The 16,161-nt window shown below is 43.6% G+C and overlaps 4 protein-coding genes across 6 annotated transcripts; 2 read left to right on the top strand and 2 right to left on the bottom strand.

Moving 5' to 3' along the window:
* The first annotated feature begins 3,431 nt into the window (after positions 1-3,431).
* On the top strand, positions 3,432-4,370 carry MAGE. Its single transcript, XM_017157625.3, has one exon. It carries the CDS (start codon positions 3,531-3,533, stop codon positions 4,227-4,229), a length of 699 nt encoding a protein of 232 aa, XP_017013114.2. The 5' UTR covers positions 3,432-3,530; the 3' UTR covers positions 4,230-4,370.
* A 258-nt stretch (positions 4,371-4,628) lies between these two features.
* Sas-4 (spindle assembly abnormal 4) lies at positions 4,629-7,565 on the bottom strand. The gene is made up of 2 exons (XM_017157685.3): positions 5,622-7,565; positions 4,629-5,558 (listed from the first exon to the last, which is right to left on the bottom strand). The coding sequence occupies exons 1-2, from the start codon at positions 7,473-7,475 to the stop codon at positions 4,701-4,703; spliced, it is 2,712 nt and encodes a 903-aa protein (XP_017013174.2). The 5' UTR covers positions 7,476-7,565; the 3' UTR covers positions 4,629-4,700.
* Positions 7,566-7,606: 41 nt separating this feature from the next.
* Positions 7,607-14,904, bottom strand: LOC108068236 (GPN-loop GTPase 3). The gene is made up of 3 exons (XM_017157686.3): positions 14,749-14,904; positions 14,027-14,685; positions 7,607-7,844 (listed from the first exon to the last, which is right to left on the bottom strand). Exons 1-3 carry the CDS (start codon positions 14,791-14,793, stop codon positions 7,694-7,696), a joined length of 855 nt encoding a protein of 284 aa, XP_017013175.1. The 5' UTR covers positions 14,794-14,904; the 3' UTR covers positions 7,607-7,693.
* On the top strand, positions 7,947-13,530 carry gfzf (GST-containing FLYWCH zinc-finger protein). 3 transcript variants are annotated; one of them, XM_017157681.3, is made up of 4 exons: positions 7,947-8,728; positions 9,472-11,432; positions 12,132-12,279; positions 12,341-13,530. In XM_017157681.3, the coding sequence occupies exons 1-4, from the start codon at positions 8,264-8,266 to the stop codon at positions 12,899-12,901; spliced, it is 3,135 nt and encodes a 1,044-aa protein (XP_017013170.2). In that variant the 5' UTR covers positions 7,947-8,263; the 3' UTR covers positions 12,902-13,530. The 3 variants fall into 3 exon arrangements, with proteins under 3 accessions (XP_017013170.2, XP_017013172.1, XP_017013171.1); XM_017157683.3 differs by lacking the exons at positions 7,947-8,728; positions 9,472-11,432 and adding an exon at positions 11,846-11,907; XM_017157682.3 differs by lacking the exons at positions 7,947-8,728; positions 9,472-11,432 and adding an exon at positions 11,858-11,943.
* Positions 14,905-16,161: the final 1,257 nt, after the last annotated feature.

Here is a 16,161-nt window from a genome sequence, read left to right as displayed (position 1 = left end):
GTTGCTAAAAAGCTGTTGATCGACCTTCACAAGGCGAAAACGTCACCAACATCGTGTGTTCCAGAAAAACCTAATTGACATTTTATTAACTTTAAGACCGTGCCGGATACCGTACGAACTATTTAGCATTTGGCTGGCGTGGAGAATTACGCGTATTTTTTAAGTGCCTTAAATGACTCATTAGATGGGCATTTTTCAAGCGTCAGCCGAAACGCCATTAATTTTGACCAACTTGTCCGGCCTCAGACACTGAATTTAACGCTTAATTGTTTACAAAACGGCATGGCTATTTTGATATAATTAATAATTATTAAATGCTTATACAAACGTTAAGGTGATGTGGGTTTTGTTCGTGAATTTGAGATATGCTGGCCACTTCAAAGTCATCGAAAAACGGGCTATAAAATTAATAAACCATTTAGAATGGCCGGCCGAATGAGAGATTGTGAATCTTGAGAGCAATAAAAACACACGAAGGCGAAACTTAAAGGCAGCGAAAAGATCAAGTTGAAGACCCAGAAAGGTGCAAACAAACAAATATACATCGACCTTGAAAAATATTTATTTGCGAATATATTATTCAAATAGAAACGAATGCAGCTTAGTAATTCAGATATGATAATGAATTGTTTCTCTTCCGATCGGTGGAATCCTGTTGCTCTTGAAGGAATGTTAGAAGGCACAAAAGCAACGTTCATTGAGCAATATAAAACCTCATAAACTTTAGATCCGCTTAGCCATCAGTTAACTTTATACAAATGCAAACCATTTATTAAAGTCCCCCGCAGTTCGATGTCGTCACACGGTGCGTATACGCGATTAGGCATGCACGAGTGAACTTGGCCCCCAAGTGAAGTCGAGTCACTGCTCATTTGTCTGACTTTAATTGCGACGATTGTTGCAGCCGTTTGGCTAACTGACTGATAAGCGTTTAATTTGATTATCAGGGGCTGGCGTCTAGTTTGGATCGAAATTTATTAACTGTTAAAGGTCGAAAAGCAGCTTTATTTTGGGCCATGGCCTGGGTGTACCAATTTGACCTCTTAATTAAGCAGTCGGCGACATCTGCTGAACAAGTTTGTTGTCCAAGTCTTTTGTTCGAGAACTGAACTTTAGCGGCAAGATAGCTAACCACTATTATTGCCAAGTTCTTAATTGTGAGCTCGAGTCCCATTGACATTTAACGGATAACTGGTCGTTCTGAGAGAGGCGCAAATCATAATCTAATCGAATTGCCGGTCCCGAGTTAAAGGCGATCGGCCAGATCGACCACGAGCGGCAGCTGTTAAACAAAAATGCCAAACCGCTCGCTCTGAAGGCAGTCCACTTTTAAGAACAGCACGCAACTTGACTGAATCAACAATAGCCGGCTTTTGTTGCCATATTCTCGATTCCGTTCCAGCACAACCGAAATCGGGGTTATCAGTTCACTAAAAGAGGTTGTAACAACTAAATTTGCTAAGAAATAAATTAAATATTTGTTAAACCAGCTACACAGAAAAAAAAGTATGCGGGACAGCAAAAATGTATACAAATCAGGAACTGTTAGTATGAGGTAATAAACTTGGGTGGTTTCTATAAATATGAGGGCTCTTTGATTGATTTTGTAACCTCTTTTTGTGATTAAAAGAATAAAAAATATATAAAATATTATAAAACATATGAATAAATACTTTAAATATGAATCTTATATTCTTAAATAAAATATTTAGAGATATACATTTAATGAGCATTTATAAATATTTTTTTTAAATATATTATATATATATGATATATTAAATATCAGCAATATTGTTGGTTGCTGATATTATATCAACATCTGGAATTTATTCGATAACCAATAAACCCAAATCTTATAGCGCATTGGTCTCTCCACATTCCTTGGTTGGCTTTCTTTTTTGTGCACACATTTTTTTTTGCTGCCTTCTCTTGTGATTCTGTTATTAATTTATTAATAGTTTTTGCCACCACGGTGAGCAGAAAAACCCGTTGTCGCTACTCTATTGGCTGGTCATGGGTTTTTGTTTATCATGAAAATTCTAAATGGCATGCTCATGTCATTTGCTAATTTTTTATGGCCCCTAAACGCCGAAGTTGCAAAGCAAGTTCGCCGCTCACGTCGCTCAGCAAAGACCTTGACTTTCTTTTTGGTAAATGAAACATTTCTCCGACTCCGTCTGGCTACAATTAGCTGGCCATAAAAAAGTTAGGGATGGAGTTGACAAACTCCACGTTACAATGCTGATTTTGAAAGCAAAACCGTTTGCCTGTGTGTAGAAAGTCAAAGTCGAGGCGTTGACAATGCGTTTTGTTGACTCACTCACTCGCGGTTTCTGCGAATTTCGAGACATTTCACTTGTTGGCATGCAAATTCTGGGGCTATTAGAGTCACTGGTCGGGCAGAAAGGAGTGCAGAAGGCGGCGGATATCCATTTCGGAACAACAAAAGGCTCTCATAAATTTCTGAACTCTGATATTCGGCTTTTGTTTAGGCCGGAACAATGGCAAATCAATTAAAGCTTGCCGCCTGGCCAGTCAACTTTTGTCATCCTTCCGCCTGTACGTTTATCACCTATGGCTCGAGCACTTTGCGCAGACGCAGGTAACTAGTTTTCACCGCAGCCACCTAAAACACACATTTCAAGGCAATAAAATATGTTTGGCCATGTAATTCTCCAACGTCTGGAAGTGCACTCCTGCGCGTGTGTCTGCACAAAATGCATTTCCATTTCGTTTTGTTTGGCCCGGTCTCTGTTTATTTTGAGTCTCCGTGGGGAATGTTGACCGTGCATGTCATTCGCATTTAGTTTTGAAAGTTGTTTGCTTCCTGCTGCTTCACGTCGCGGCGATTTTTCCATTTTAATTAAAAACACATCACCTCTTGAGGCTCCTACCAATTTATATGTAAAATTGCTTTGACTGCTGAGCTGCTCAATAAATAGTAGAATATTAAATTTACGAACTTTTCGACTCGGCGCAGAAATTGTACTGAATGTCTGAAAAGAAAGGGCCGCCAGCGCAAGGAAATCAATCAATACTAATCCACTGAAGACGACACTTCAGCTGCTCTTGGCCCAGTTTGTGCGTTTAAACGAGCTCATTGAGTGGCCATTTGCACTTGAAAAGGCATAAAAGACGCCATCAAATGCGAAATAATAAAAATAGGACAAGCTTAATGTGCAATTGATCTAATAATAGCAATTCTCATTTTGAAAAATTAAGTTATTTGGTACTGGTATTTTAATACCGAATAACTGACGATTGTAAGTACCAAATCAAATTGTTGATTTTGAATTGGCGCCAATTCGATTAACGAATGTTGAAAAATATCGATTTTATTAATATGTAGCGGTGACACCCTCCACTTTTAGCGAATACACCCACCACGTTATCGTTTATGTTTCATCTCTATCGTTTTAATAGTGTTGAAAACTTCGTTTTTTGATTTGAGCAATATTTAAGTCGAATTTCGAATTATTTTAAAACTAAGACCATTTAAAGCTATTAAAAGAATATTAAAGAATACGAATATGGCCAGCACTTCCCGTGCAGCAAGAAGCCAGAATGTCAGTCATTCCCAGGCAACACAACAACCAATTCGAGAGGTGGACGACAAGGTTCGCGGCATTTTAGCGTACATCCTCGATCACACAGCCCAGAAGATTCCCATCAAGGACAAGGATTTGGTGCCGGCGGCTGGCGACCGGAACGAGCTGAAGAAGCGTCTGCCGCTGGTAGCTGAATTGCTGGCCAAGCGTTTCGGAATTTTGCTTACCCCGCTGGATGCGGCATCCAAGACGTTCATTTGCATTGCGGAGGAGCCGGTGGCCTCCATTCACGAGCTGACTCCGGCACAACGACCCCAGTTCACGCTGCTGTACATTATCCTCATGTACATCTTCCTGCGCGGCAACCGCATCGAGGACACGAAGCTGTACGGCATGTTGGAGATGCTAAATATCCAGGACGAGGAGCACGGCTATTTTGGCGCCAATCCGCGCAAGCAGATCGACGAGACATTCGTGAAGCAGCAGTACCTTAAGCGGGAGCGCTCCCAACTGAGCGCCTACGACGACCCCAAGACCTTCTTCCTTTGGGGACCGCGAGCCAAGGCGGAGTTCACCTTCGAGCAGATCGTGCAGTTCGCCTCAAAGCTGCTCAACCAGCATCCCAAGATCTTCGATCACCACCTGACCATGGCCCAGGAGGGGGTAAATGCGGAGCAGTAGGATCTGCAGTCGCTTAAAAAAACTAACAAAATATTTGAATATTTCCTAATTTGTTCGTTTGATTTAATAGAGAAGTGCGCTTTTGTTAATTTACTTATTTTACTTAAAAACAAGTTAAAATAAAGTGAAATATATTTTGTAGACTGTGTCTAACATAACGATTTATAAAAGTACAAATAAACAGTTCCTTTAAATTAAATAATTATTGGTAATGTAAATAAAAGGTTATTTCTCTATGCAATGAGAAGGTGAATGCAATATAGATTGCAGTACAGAAGATACTATATAGTTGTTATTTCCTTGACCAAAGCCAAGTTTTGGCCAGATATATCAATAATACATGATATATCAATAAATCTCCAAATTAACACCCCAACATTTGCAAGCTACTTCTGATCATAGAGTTATCAAAACAGTGCGACTTTTCTATTTATTTAAAAACTATAATTCACAACGGAAACAGGCACGCCTCTAATACTTTGCATAGTCTGTGTCCATGATGAGCTTTCCCTCCTTGTCCTTTAAGCGAACGCGACCGTTGGAGTAGCGCGTCTCTTGGCTGCCATCCGGATAGACCAGCTTGACAGTGCCATCCGGGTATTCTCGTCGTTTGTTCAGCTTCGTGTGAATCTCCTTTTGGCCATTGGGTAGATTCAGAATCTTGTCACCGTTCCGTAGCTGCACTAGGTGGGTTCCATCCGCATAACGCCACTCCTCCAGTTTCTCTGCATCGCTGGGATCCACCACCTTGATGCTGTTGTTGGGAAAGTGGATCTCGATAGTGCCATCCTTGCGGCGATGTTCGGTCTGTCCGTTGGGAAACTCGAGAATTTCCAAACCATCCAGATAGGATGTGTGCCAGGTATTAGTCTCAGCGTAGTAATACTTCACGGTGCCCTCCCTGATGTCAGTCTCCTTTATGTCCTTGTTGAAGTACAGCATGCGAACGTTCATGCCATCGGCGCTTATCTTCTTCAGATTGCCATTGGGATACCAAATGTCCTTGCTGCCATCCGCATTCATAATCTCCCGCTTAAAGTCGCTGCTGCAGTTGGCGGCAGCCGGTGGGCTATCGTCTTTGGTTTTCACCGGTGCCAGGACTTCTTCTACGTCTCCAGAGCTACTGGAGGCAAAACTCTCATCCAAAGCCTCCGGCTTTTTCTTGTTTCTGCCCAGGGAGCGACTGCGACTTCTCACTTGGGCACTCCCGCTGCTCTGGCGACGATTTGGCGGTTCTCTCTGCTTGACAGCCTTTCCAGCAGTGCCATCCAAGGACTGAGCGCGGCGCCCGTTCTCATCGAGGACTTGGGACGCAGAGGTAGAGGGCAGCTAAAAGAAGATATTAGTTAAATTCCGCTGAATACAAGATTTACTACTTTTTCCCATACTCACCACCTTGGGTGCCAGCCGGGCAATGTTTCGGTTGATCTCCTGCAGCATCTTGCTGTTGTTCTCACGGCCAATCTTGACCAGCTCGTGCTCCAGTCGCTTGTTTTCCCTGCTCAGCAGTTCGATTTCGTCCCTGTAGTTGCGCTGCTCCTTCTCACTGGCCCGCAGTTGTGCTCGGAGGCGGGCCTGTGCCGAGACGTGCGTCTGCTCCTTCTGCTTGAGCTGCAGCTGCAGTGCCTCCACCTCCTGTTTCAAGGCGGCTATCTCCTTTTTCTCCTTTGTGTTCGCATTGCCCTTCTGGAGTCGCATCTGCTGCTCGAATTTGCGGCGCTCCTCCTCGATCTTCATGCGCTCGTCGTGCAGGTAGATTTCCGCCTGAATCTTTTCGTCGTGGACGCGTTCCATGGCCTCCATGTGATCCTGTGTGCACTTGGCCTGATCCAACTCGTGCTGCTGCTTGAGGCGAAGTAGCTGAGCATTCTGCGCCTTAAAGGTCGCTATCTCGGTCTCAAGTTCCTCGAGACGAGTCCGAACTAGATTGGCCTTCTCCTGAAGCTCCTGTGTCAGGGGTTCCTCTGGTTGCTGACTGGGACTTGACTTCTTCTTCTGTTCCAAGGCCTGGAAGAGAGCGGACTTGAACTGTTCGAAGAGCTGAATATTGGATCCGTCGTTGAGACTCGTTGCATCGGAGTATTCGTTGGTGTCATTGGAGTCGGAGAAGCGCACTCGCACTTGTGCTTTTCCCACCTGAATGGGTGTCGCTGTCAAGGTCTGGTCGCTGGACTGCTGTTCATCCTCCTCTTCGTCCTCCTCCAGCTCGTGGATCTGCACTTGGTCCACATGCGGCTGCAAACGCATCTGACGCACCTGCTGCGTGACCACGATATGATCAGAGTCATCAGCCAGGCCACGGCGCTGATCCTTGCGAGCCATGAAGGTGCGAATGCAGCTGGAGTTCATGTCAAAGTTGCCCTCAGTGGCCTTCTGCTCGAGTAGCTCGAATATGCTTACATTGCTGTCATCCTCCACTCGGATTTGAGCTGAGCGTCTTTGGATTTGAGCTGGCTTAATTGCTTGTGTGTCCAACACCTTGGCCCAGCAAACTCCTTGCAAGGGACTGGCCTCCGAGGAGGCTTCATCGTCGGCATGACTGGTTGGTCCGGCTTTGCCCTTCTGCTCCACGAAACGAACTCTTGGCGAGATGCTGGAGGCAGTGGTGGAGGAGGCGTAGGAAGACTTGAGATCCGGCGTGGAGCTGCAGACGTTCTTGGAGTTGATTAGCACCTGCTGGAAGCGCTGTTCGTTGAGATCAAGTTGTGCTGGAGGCTTGGGAACTGGAGCAGGGGCGGCAGCTGGTGGTGACTCGCTTTTCTTGAGGATGCCCTTCTTCAGCTGGGGCGTCCGGAATTGTGGGTGAGCATTGGCGTACTTGTAACGCGGCAGGTTCTCCAGACGCAGCTGGTCGGGATTGATCTTAAAGCGCTGCTTTAGACCTTCGCCACGACGCAGGAAAGGACGCTTGGGTCTGGTCGGCTGGGGACTGACCAGAGGAACCTCCTGCTCCAACTCCTGCTCGTCCTGATCAGCCGCTAGCCGTGGCATTTGTATGGAGTGATCCTCGTCCCACTGCGACTCCTCCAGCACACTGTTCTCCCGGCTTTGCGCCTCCTGGTGGAGCAGTCCCAGCATTTTGTACATATTGCGCTGTTCCAGGCCGAGCAGAACGCGCTGATTGCTTTGACGCTCCTGCAGCAGCCGCTTCTGCTCGTCCTGCCAGCGACTAAGTGCCGCCAGGCGCTGCGTGATGGCCTCCTGGCTGAAGGCCGTTCCAATGGGACTTTCGCCGCTCTGCTGCATTCCTACCTCACATTGATTTGCTCGAAGATTCCTTTTGTTTGGACGCTGTACGCGTAGCGGAATTTAAAATTATGACAGCAGTTGTCCAACACTGCAGATCTGGCAACTCTGCAACCAGGGATGATGACTGCTTTTGAAAATCATATATACAAGTAATTTTTATTTAAAATAGACTATATTACAAACATTAATGGTTTAAGGCGTAATATTTATGGAAACTATATATCCCGATCCGCTTCCTCCGGCTCATCAAAGTCCTTGACATTCACGTCGGCATCCTCGCCGTACTGCAAAATACTGTCAATTTGCAGCAAAAGGTCGCCCACGCTCTCCTCGTCCTGGGAATCCAACGGGAAAAATCTCACCAAACTGCAAGGAATAATATTTAAATTCATTAACATTTTCAAATAAAAAACAACAAACAAATTTTGTCAGGTGGCAACTCCGCCGCGTCGCTCGCAGCCCTCGTATCCCACACAAAAGCATTTTTCGACGCGTCGCAAAAGAAAATGTGCTTGTGCAATTAAAATTAGACGGAAAAACTAAAAATAACCCATATTCGGTGCACCCAACTGCAAGGAATTAGTGCATATGCGGTAATTGTGGCGCATTTGCAAAAACGCGCGCAAATAGTGAGCTGACGAAATACCACCAAAAATCCCAACCAACAAATCCCAGGCAGCCAGCAGCTACAAAAATCGCCTAATTTACGATACAAAACACTTTTCGGGTGCAAATCGAAAAACGCTGAATTCCGGGCACGGGCAAAACACCGCAGGAATTCAAAAATGGAGACGCCTGTCGAGGAGCACGGCATGGACCTGTCCAAGGTGTCCGTGGTGCGGTCCGCCAAGGGCGTGGATATGCTCTGCGTGGACGACTATCTGTACCACTTCGATCGCATCGGGCGGAACAACACCTACCGCTGGCTGTGCAACAGACGCAAGGACAAGGCCACCCCCTGCAAGTCCCGCATCTGCACCTTGCTGCCCGATCCGCTGGACAAGACCCGCCACGTCGTCGTGGACGTGGTTCTGGCCCACATCCATCCGCGCTGCAGCGATCACGAGGTCAACAAGGTGGCCCAGCGCAAGCGGCTCTCGGTGATGATGATGAACGACGCCTACAGCACCACCCAGCCGAAGAGAGCCCGCCAGTACGAGCGGGCCAACGCCGGCATGAATCCGCCGGAGTTCATCTACGGAGGCATCGACGCCTCCGCCGTGGAGGCCTCCTTCCAATTGGACTTTGAGGTACGACAGCAGTCCGACTGTACCTGGCCTATGCCCCTGAATCTATCTTTATGCGTATGCAAATCCTCCGTCGGATTATTATCCCCTAATATAGAAACAGTTACAATTTTAATTAATACCCCCGAACAACCTTGATTACTGTGATTTTCTAGGATAAAGAAAGCATATTTTGGTTTAGATACCACTTTTATCGCATATAATCCCGTTTTCATTAGGTTGTACAATAATTTTTTTTTTTATTTTCCCATTCAATTTAAATGAGCCAAAACCTAACTGAAAAGTCGTCTTGAAAGCCCGCATAAAGGATTTTAAATACCAATTTTTAGTCATTCAAGGACTTATAAAAATACTATGCGGTTACCTTTATCCAATATTTGGTATTTCTTTGATAGTTTTCAAATTTTCAATACAGGAATGAGCAACTTAACGGATATGGGAATACGTTAAGAATATAATGAAAGGAAAAATGTAAAGAACGTTCCTAACTTTTTTTTAAGCTGTAAATAGTCGGGCATTTCAAGTAGTAATTATTTAAGTTAAATAATAACTGAACATAGAGAATCCTAGGCCGAAGAAACTACTGACATATATAATGAAAGGAAAAATGTAAAGAACGTTCCTAACTTTTTTTAAAGCTGTAAATAGTCGGGCATTTCAAGTAGTAATTAATTTTAGTTTAATGATAACTAAACATAGAGAATCCTAAGCCCAAAAAACTACTGACATATACCTATTTCTCGCAGGACAAGGACCGTGTGTATATGCTGCGACGCCGCGATGGTCGCGTTATGGTTTGCATCGACGGGCACCTTTACTACCTGGCCGGAAAGTCTTACAAAGGTGACATTTTCCGATGGACCTGTGTGCGGAAGCGTGACATCGAGTGCACGGCTAGAATCTGCACGGAGGCGACTTTGGCAGGAGCACATCGACTGCACGCCGTTGACTCCGATGCCCACATCCATCCGCACTACTCGGCCGCCAAGCTGATGCACATGTTTTCCAAGCACCAGATCGTTCTGGTGGAGGACGAACAGACCTCGGATGTGCTGGCAGAATGCCCCAATCTTGAGTACTTCGATCCCGAAAGCTCTTTCCAAACATCCCAGCGGTGCGATGACTTGGAATCCATTATAATCGAGGAGTGCGAGGATAACTACGATGTGTACGTAAGAACGGATGACGACCAAGGCGGAGAGATTCAAGGCGGACACATTCACGGCGACGAAGAGGTCGAGGGCCAGGAAGAGATGGAGGACTCTTCCCTGGTCGATCCAAAACTGGACGACAACAAAAAGTGGCCAATGGCATTTGATGTAATTGCCAACTATCTCGCTCCGCCGGGCTATAATCCTCTCTTGGAGACGGACTTGACCAAGTTCACGTTTCTTCCCTCGGCCAAGGGCCGTAAGGTACTGTGCTTGAGTCAGCATCTATATCACTTTGACTCCCAAAGCAGGTCCAACGGCCACATGTTCTTCACTTGCATAAACCGACGTGACAAGGTCAACACTTGTCACGTCCGCATTACCATGGATCCAGCTGAGGACGGACCAATAGTAATCAGAATCAACGGCGAGCACACGCACAATCCGGATATGAAGGAAATTGCTCGGCGGCTCAAGCAGCAGGTCAAGCTGGACCAGGAGCATCCGCAAAAGCTGTCCAAGGGCGAACTTGGCGAAGATAATAGTTTCGAAAGCGACGAGGGATCGGCCAGCCAGGGAGCAGACACCTTCGAACAGCAGAGCGTCGATGAGAGCTACGAGCACATCGATACAAGAAATGTGGTGATGAAGAAGGTGATTAGCATCGATGGTGCCATAAAAATGGAACCCGAATCCAAGGCAAATATGATTGTGCAGTACCTCAAGGACGGCGCGGACAATATTAGTGCTAAGATCGAGATACTGCCGGACGCACTGGAGGAGCTGGGCCATCAGTCTCACGCAGCTTACTCATCCACGCCTTTACCAAAAGTGCGACAGCCCGAGATCACAAATGTCCGCCGGCGACGCGATGTAGTGGAGCAGACAAAGGGCGCTCAGCCGGACATGGATCTCACCAAGATCTGCACCCTAAGGTCTGCCAAGGGGCACGAACTCCTGTGCGTTGATGGCTATATTTACCATGCCAAGAATCGAGGCGTAATCTCACGAAACTATTGGGTGTGCATTAAGAGCCGCGACCCAGACATCAATTGCAAGAGTCGCATCTCTACTGCCACCCAAAAGGATGGCTCCATTCGAGTCCTTCGGGTGTACAACAGCCACAGCCATCCATTTAGCGAGGATGACATCAAGCGAAGACTCTTCAACGAGATCAACAAAAAGAATAACAAGAAGCTAAAGTTCCGGCCCCTCCACTTTATCGGAAAGTCTTTGGATCAGATTCAGCAGGAGTATGGTGACTTGGCCATCGAGCGTCTCAATGTATCTAACATAAGCAGTGACATTGTGGTGCACAAGAAGCCACGAGTGGCGGGCAATCATAATAGCAGCTCGGCATCCGTTTCTCACAAAGTTCAGCCCCAAAATGATGAAGAGGATGTTGTCATCGATGAGGAGGAGTACCAGGAGGCAGAGGAGGGCGAAGAGATGGCCCTGGAGGGAGACCATCAGTACGTCGAGGTGGACAATACAGACGGCATCATTGAGGTCGTCGAGGAAGTAGCTGATGATATCGACGGCTACGGATCTATTGTGTATGTATACCATCCGTAAAAGTCACGCTTTTCCTTTGAAATACAGCATTTTATTCTCTTTTAATTAATAAATTTATTTTCCTCTCTTTTAACCAACATAAAATTACCTATTGTAAAAAATAAATTAACCCAAATATGCTAAACGCTTCAAATAACACTACATGTCTTTTTTAAAAACATCCATTCACTTTGAAAAACATCAAATTTTTCCAATTATTGGTATATGGGTAGAAATTTGTCATAAAAACTAGTTCAATAACAATACGTGGGTGCATGAAGTTTTGTTCCCGAAGAGACTAGACTTGATAGTAAGAGTATTTGGAGATCGAATCTAACAATGCTACTAATAAAACTTGTTTGCATTGTCATTGAAATGAACACCTGCAATATCTGGCAACTTGGCAAAGTAAGCACATCAGTAGCATTTGAAAGCTGCGCGAGCGCACTTCATTAACTGTGTGTCTAAAATTATTTTGTACTAACAATATATCTTAAAAAGACCAGACATTAGGTGATACACACATAAATAAAGACATACATATTTGAATATAGGCAAAGCAAAAGTGAAACCAAAAATAGAAATATTTTTTTAAATTGGCACTACAGTCAAATTGCTCTCACTTTTTAAGCTAGTGGCAAAAAGAAAACCGGTCGAACAAGAGTCAAATCAAAAACTAATACGTTTTTTTGTACCAACAGACCAATATACACCATGAAACTGTATGCCGTATCCGATGGGCCGCCTTCTTTGGCCGTTCGCATGACCCTGAAGGCCTTGGATATACAATATCAATTGATCAATGTGGACTTTTGCGCCTTGGAACATCGTTCTGAGGACTATTCGAAGGTAAGTGCTAGTTAAAGAGCCATTAAGATTGTCAGAAATGTAAATAAAAAAAATCTTTCAGATGAATCCGCAAAAGGAGATTCCCGTGCTGGACGACGATGGTTTTTATTTATCAGAAAGCATTGCCATTATGCAATATCTTTGCGACAAATACGCGCCGGATTCGTCGCTCTATCCGCAGGAGGTCAACATGAGAGCGATAATTAATCAGCGTCTGTGCTTTAACATGGGATTCTACTACGCCCCCATTTCAGCCCACAGCATGGCACCCATTTTCTTCGACTACGAGCGTACACCCATGTCGCTAAAGAAGGTGCAGAACGCACTTGAGGTGTTCGAGACATATTTGGAGCGTCTGGGCACGAAATACGCGGCCGGCGATAACATAACCATTGCTGATTTCGCTCTCATCTCGGCCACGATTTGTTTGGAGGCAATTAATTTTGATTTGCAGCAGTATCCGTTGGTTAACAAGTGGTACGAAACCTTTAAGGAGGAATACCCACAGCTGTGGGAGATTGCTAACAGCGGAATGCAGGAGATTAGTGCGTTCGAGCAGAATCCTCCAGATTTGTCACAAATGGATCACCCATTCCACCCGACACGCAAGGCTAAAGCCTGAAGCAGTAGATCTAAGACCCTTTCAATTAGGGAAGAAAAAAAACCTTCTTTCTTTTTAATTCATGTAAAATATTAAATATATATAGGTATGAATATATATGATATAAATAATAATCATGTTTGTTCCACTCTTAAAATAGATTTATAAAAAGGGTTCTACACTTGGAAATATGTTTTTTGAATTATAAAGACAAATTCAATTAAATCTTATACCAGTAAAGCAAGAAAAAATTTGAACACTTAAAATAAAGAAATAAAAAATTGGAACTCACGTGTGTCTTAAAAAATGCAACCCATGCTTAAAGGTTGAATACTAACGCGCCATGTTAACATCAAAAAGAAAAAATATGTTTTTTTATAAACTTATAAACTTTTTTAAGAGTGAACACATATTTAAAATATTTTCGCACACAGTTATAAAAATAACCTTTTTTGACAACAATTTAAAGTTTTCTTTTAACCAATCAACCTTAGTTTTTATTAGTTACCTATATCGATCCCGTATGTATCATTAAAAGTAAAATATTAAGCAGAACCATGAAAAAAAATGTAAATTTTATGATTTCACTTGGAGAACTGCAAATCTTTCGTAATGCAATCTTGATGCTAGTAAAATAATCATACAAATTATATTGTACTTTGTCTTTTACTTTATTTTTGGTTTATATTCAAGTGGAATATGATTTGAAATAATCAGGGGTTGCAACAGAAAAAAACTACAACCGACAGTCAGACCCCTTCATGAAACTTCTTAAATTTCCGACTAGGTTAGTGGGCCCCTTGTGATACCAAGTAGTTACCAGCTAAACCAAAATAATTTCGTAACAAGACTTAAAAATCTCAATTGATTTTAAAGCAAGAGCGGTGGAAATGTATGAGTAAAAATTAAGAAATTAGAGCAGTTGGAAACGACGGGTATTCAGAAAAAGTCGAAATATAAACATAACTTGATTTGAATGCTAAAATGTTAGCTTCTATGACATCAAAAGAATAAAGTAGTCGTTTTTTACCTTGCAAAAAGGTGTTTATGTATTAGATTAACCTGTGGACGACGAAAGTTCCGACCCAACCAATAACGGCAGTTTAACAATTCGAAACTCTGGCATTATCGTTTAAAGTAGCTCACCTGAAATCCTCGATCAGCGAGCCAATAGCCTCTGTGAGCTTGCCGTATTTTTCGCCAAACGCTGTTCCTATGGTCAGCTCCCCCATCAGACTGTGGGCGTCTGGCTCCAGGTACATCTCCAGCTGCTTCCGCGCCTCGCTGCTTAGCAGATCTACTTTGGTCAGCACGTTGACGTGCGGCTGTTCCATGTTGGCCATCACACTGAGAGCGGCCATGGTGCCGGATATAAACTTGGCCCCGTCAACCATGAACTGCGAGTCCAAGCAGAAGACGACGCAGGTGCGAAAATTCCAGGACTCTAGCAGCTGCACCAGCTGCTTGCCCATCTTCAGGTGAGTGAACAGTTCTATCTGACCGGGCATGTCGAACAGTATATAGTCGTCGTCCGGCTCGCCCACCATCAACTCATCCTCTCCACCGCAGAGCTGCTCCTTCAGCCAATCCTGGTTCTCGATCAGGAACTCCAGGCAAAAGATCAGGCCCCCATTTGGTCCGTAGTGCAGCTCCTCGTCTTCCATGGCATCGTCCAGGTGAATGAGCTCGCGGATATCCGTCAGTGGGTTGTAGTTGAAGTGCTCTGCCGCCGGATCTAGGTTCACCACCTGGATATTTCGCTTCGAGTCCATGGCATATTGCTGCATTAAGCTGCAGTACGTCGACTGGGTAGGATGGGTTCCGATTAGAATACTGCGCCAAAACAGTAACCGTTAAACTGGACATACCTTGCCACTGCCGGCAGGACCAACAATTATCTGAGCGTACCGCATAATTATGAGTCGCTCGTAACAATTGTGTACTTAACTACTTCCTTTTAGTAAAAGGCAACGCACGGTTTTACCAAAATTCAGAAACAAAACAAATTAGAAACAAAGCGTGCGCTAGGGATGTCAAAAATATATCAAAATATCAATATATCGATATTTTTTTAACACTTTTATGTATGGAACTAATAAAATAAGAAATTTAATAAAACGTATTACAGGGGGTATTTAAATGTTAACTGTACTCATATTTTAAACTTATAATATAAACTTTTGGCACCTATAGAAAGAGCACTTCATTTCCGTTAAAATGACACAAAAATGTTCTTAGCCCATTAAGACCCCTTTGAAAAGTGAGCAAATTTTATAAATTAGAATTTTCAACTTTTTTCCTGGGGCTTAAAACAAAAATGTTTTTATAATTTTTTTAAATGGAGACATCTCAGTAAAATTTTGTATGAAAAGGAAGAAAAAGCGGCTTAAATAGCTATTTTCAAAAAATCATAAAAAATACAAGGAAAAATATTTTGAATTTTTTTTTTTTTGCAGTTATTATTAGTTTTGATTGGGGAACAACTTCGCATCAAAACTTTTTTGTTTTAAGCCCCAGGAAAAAAGTTGAAAATTTGACTTTCAAAAAAAATTGTCTAATTTGCTCACTTTTCAAAAGGTGCTTCATGGGTTAAGAGAATTTTTGTGTCATTTAAACGGAATTGAAGTATTCTTTCCATAGGAGCCAAAATGTTTATATTATAAGTTCAAAATATGAGTACAGTTAACATTCAAATTTGTGAAAATACTTTTGACTAGGGTTGTATATTGTTTATACTTTTCTAGTGCTTTTACATTAATTTTACATTTATTTACGCGGCTAAAATTTTGAAATGCAACTGAAAACAGGCCCACAGGGTGCGCCAAACTTGCGCAAAAAAAACTCGAACAAAACAGGCCCACAGGGCGCGCCATACTTGGGCAAAAAAAACTCGAACAAAACAGGCCCACAGGGCGCGCCATACTTGGGCAAAAAAAACTCGAACAAAACAGGCCCACAGGGTGCGCCATACTTGGGCAAAAAAAACTCGAACAAAACAGGCCCACAGGGTGCGCCATACTTGGGCAAAAAAAACTCGAACAAAACAGGCCCACAGGGTGCCAACAGCTCCAGTGTTGACAACACGAAAATACTGGCCAATTCACTATTTTTACCGAGCGGTTGGCAGTACCAGCGCTGCCAATTTCAAAAATTACCCGCCAAGAAAGAAAAATTCAAACAAGGCAAGTACGTTCATATTTTAATGGGTATCTTACGGGAGCAGACTATTACTTTTGTACAACAACTTTATAATATTAGATAATATATGATATTGGTCGCTT

The sequence above is a fragment of the Drosophila takahashii genome, chromosome 3R, assembly GCF_030179915.1.
Source record: "Drosophila takahashii strain IR98-3 E-12201 chromosome 3R, DtakHiC1v2, whole genome shotgun sequence".
In the NCBI taxonomy this organism is placed as follows: Eukaryota; Metazoa; Arthropoda; class Insecta; order Diptera; family Drosophilidae; genus Drosophila; species Drosophila takahashii.
This window is presented reverse-complemented; position numbering and strand designations above follow the sequence as displayed.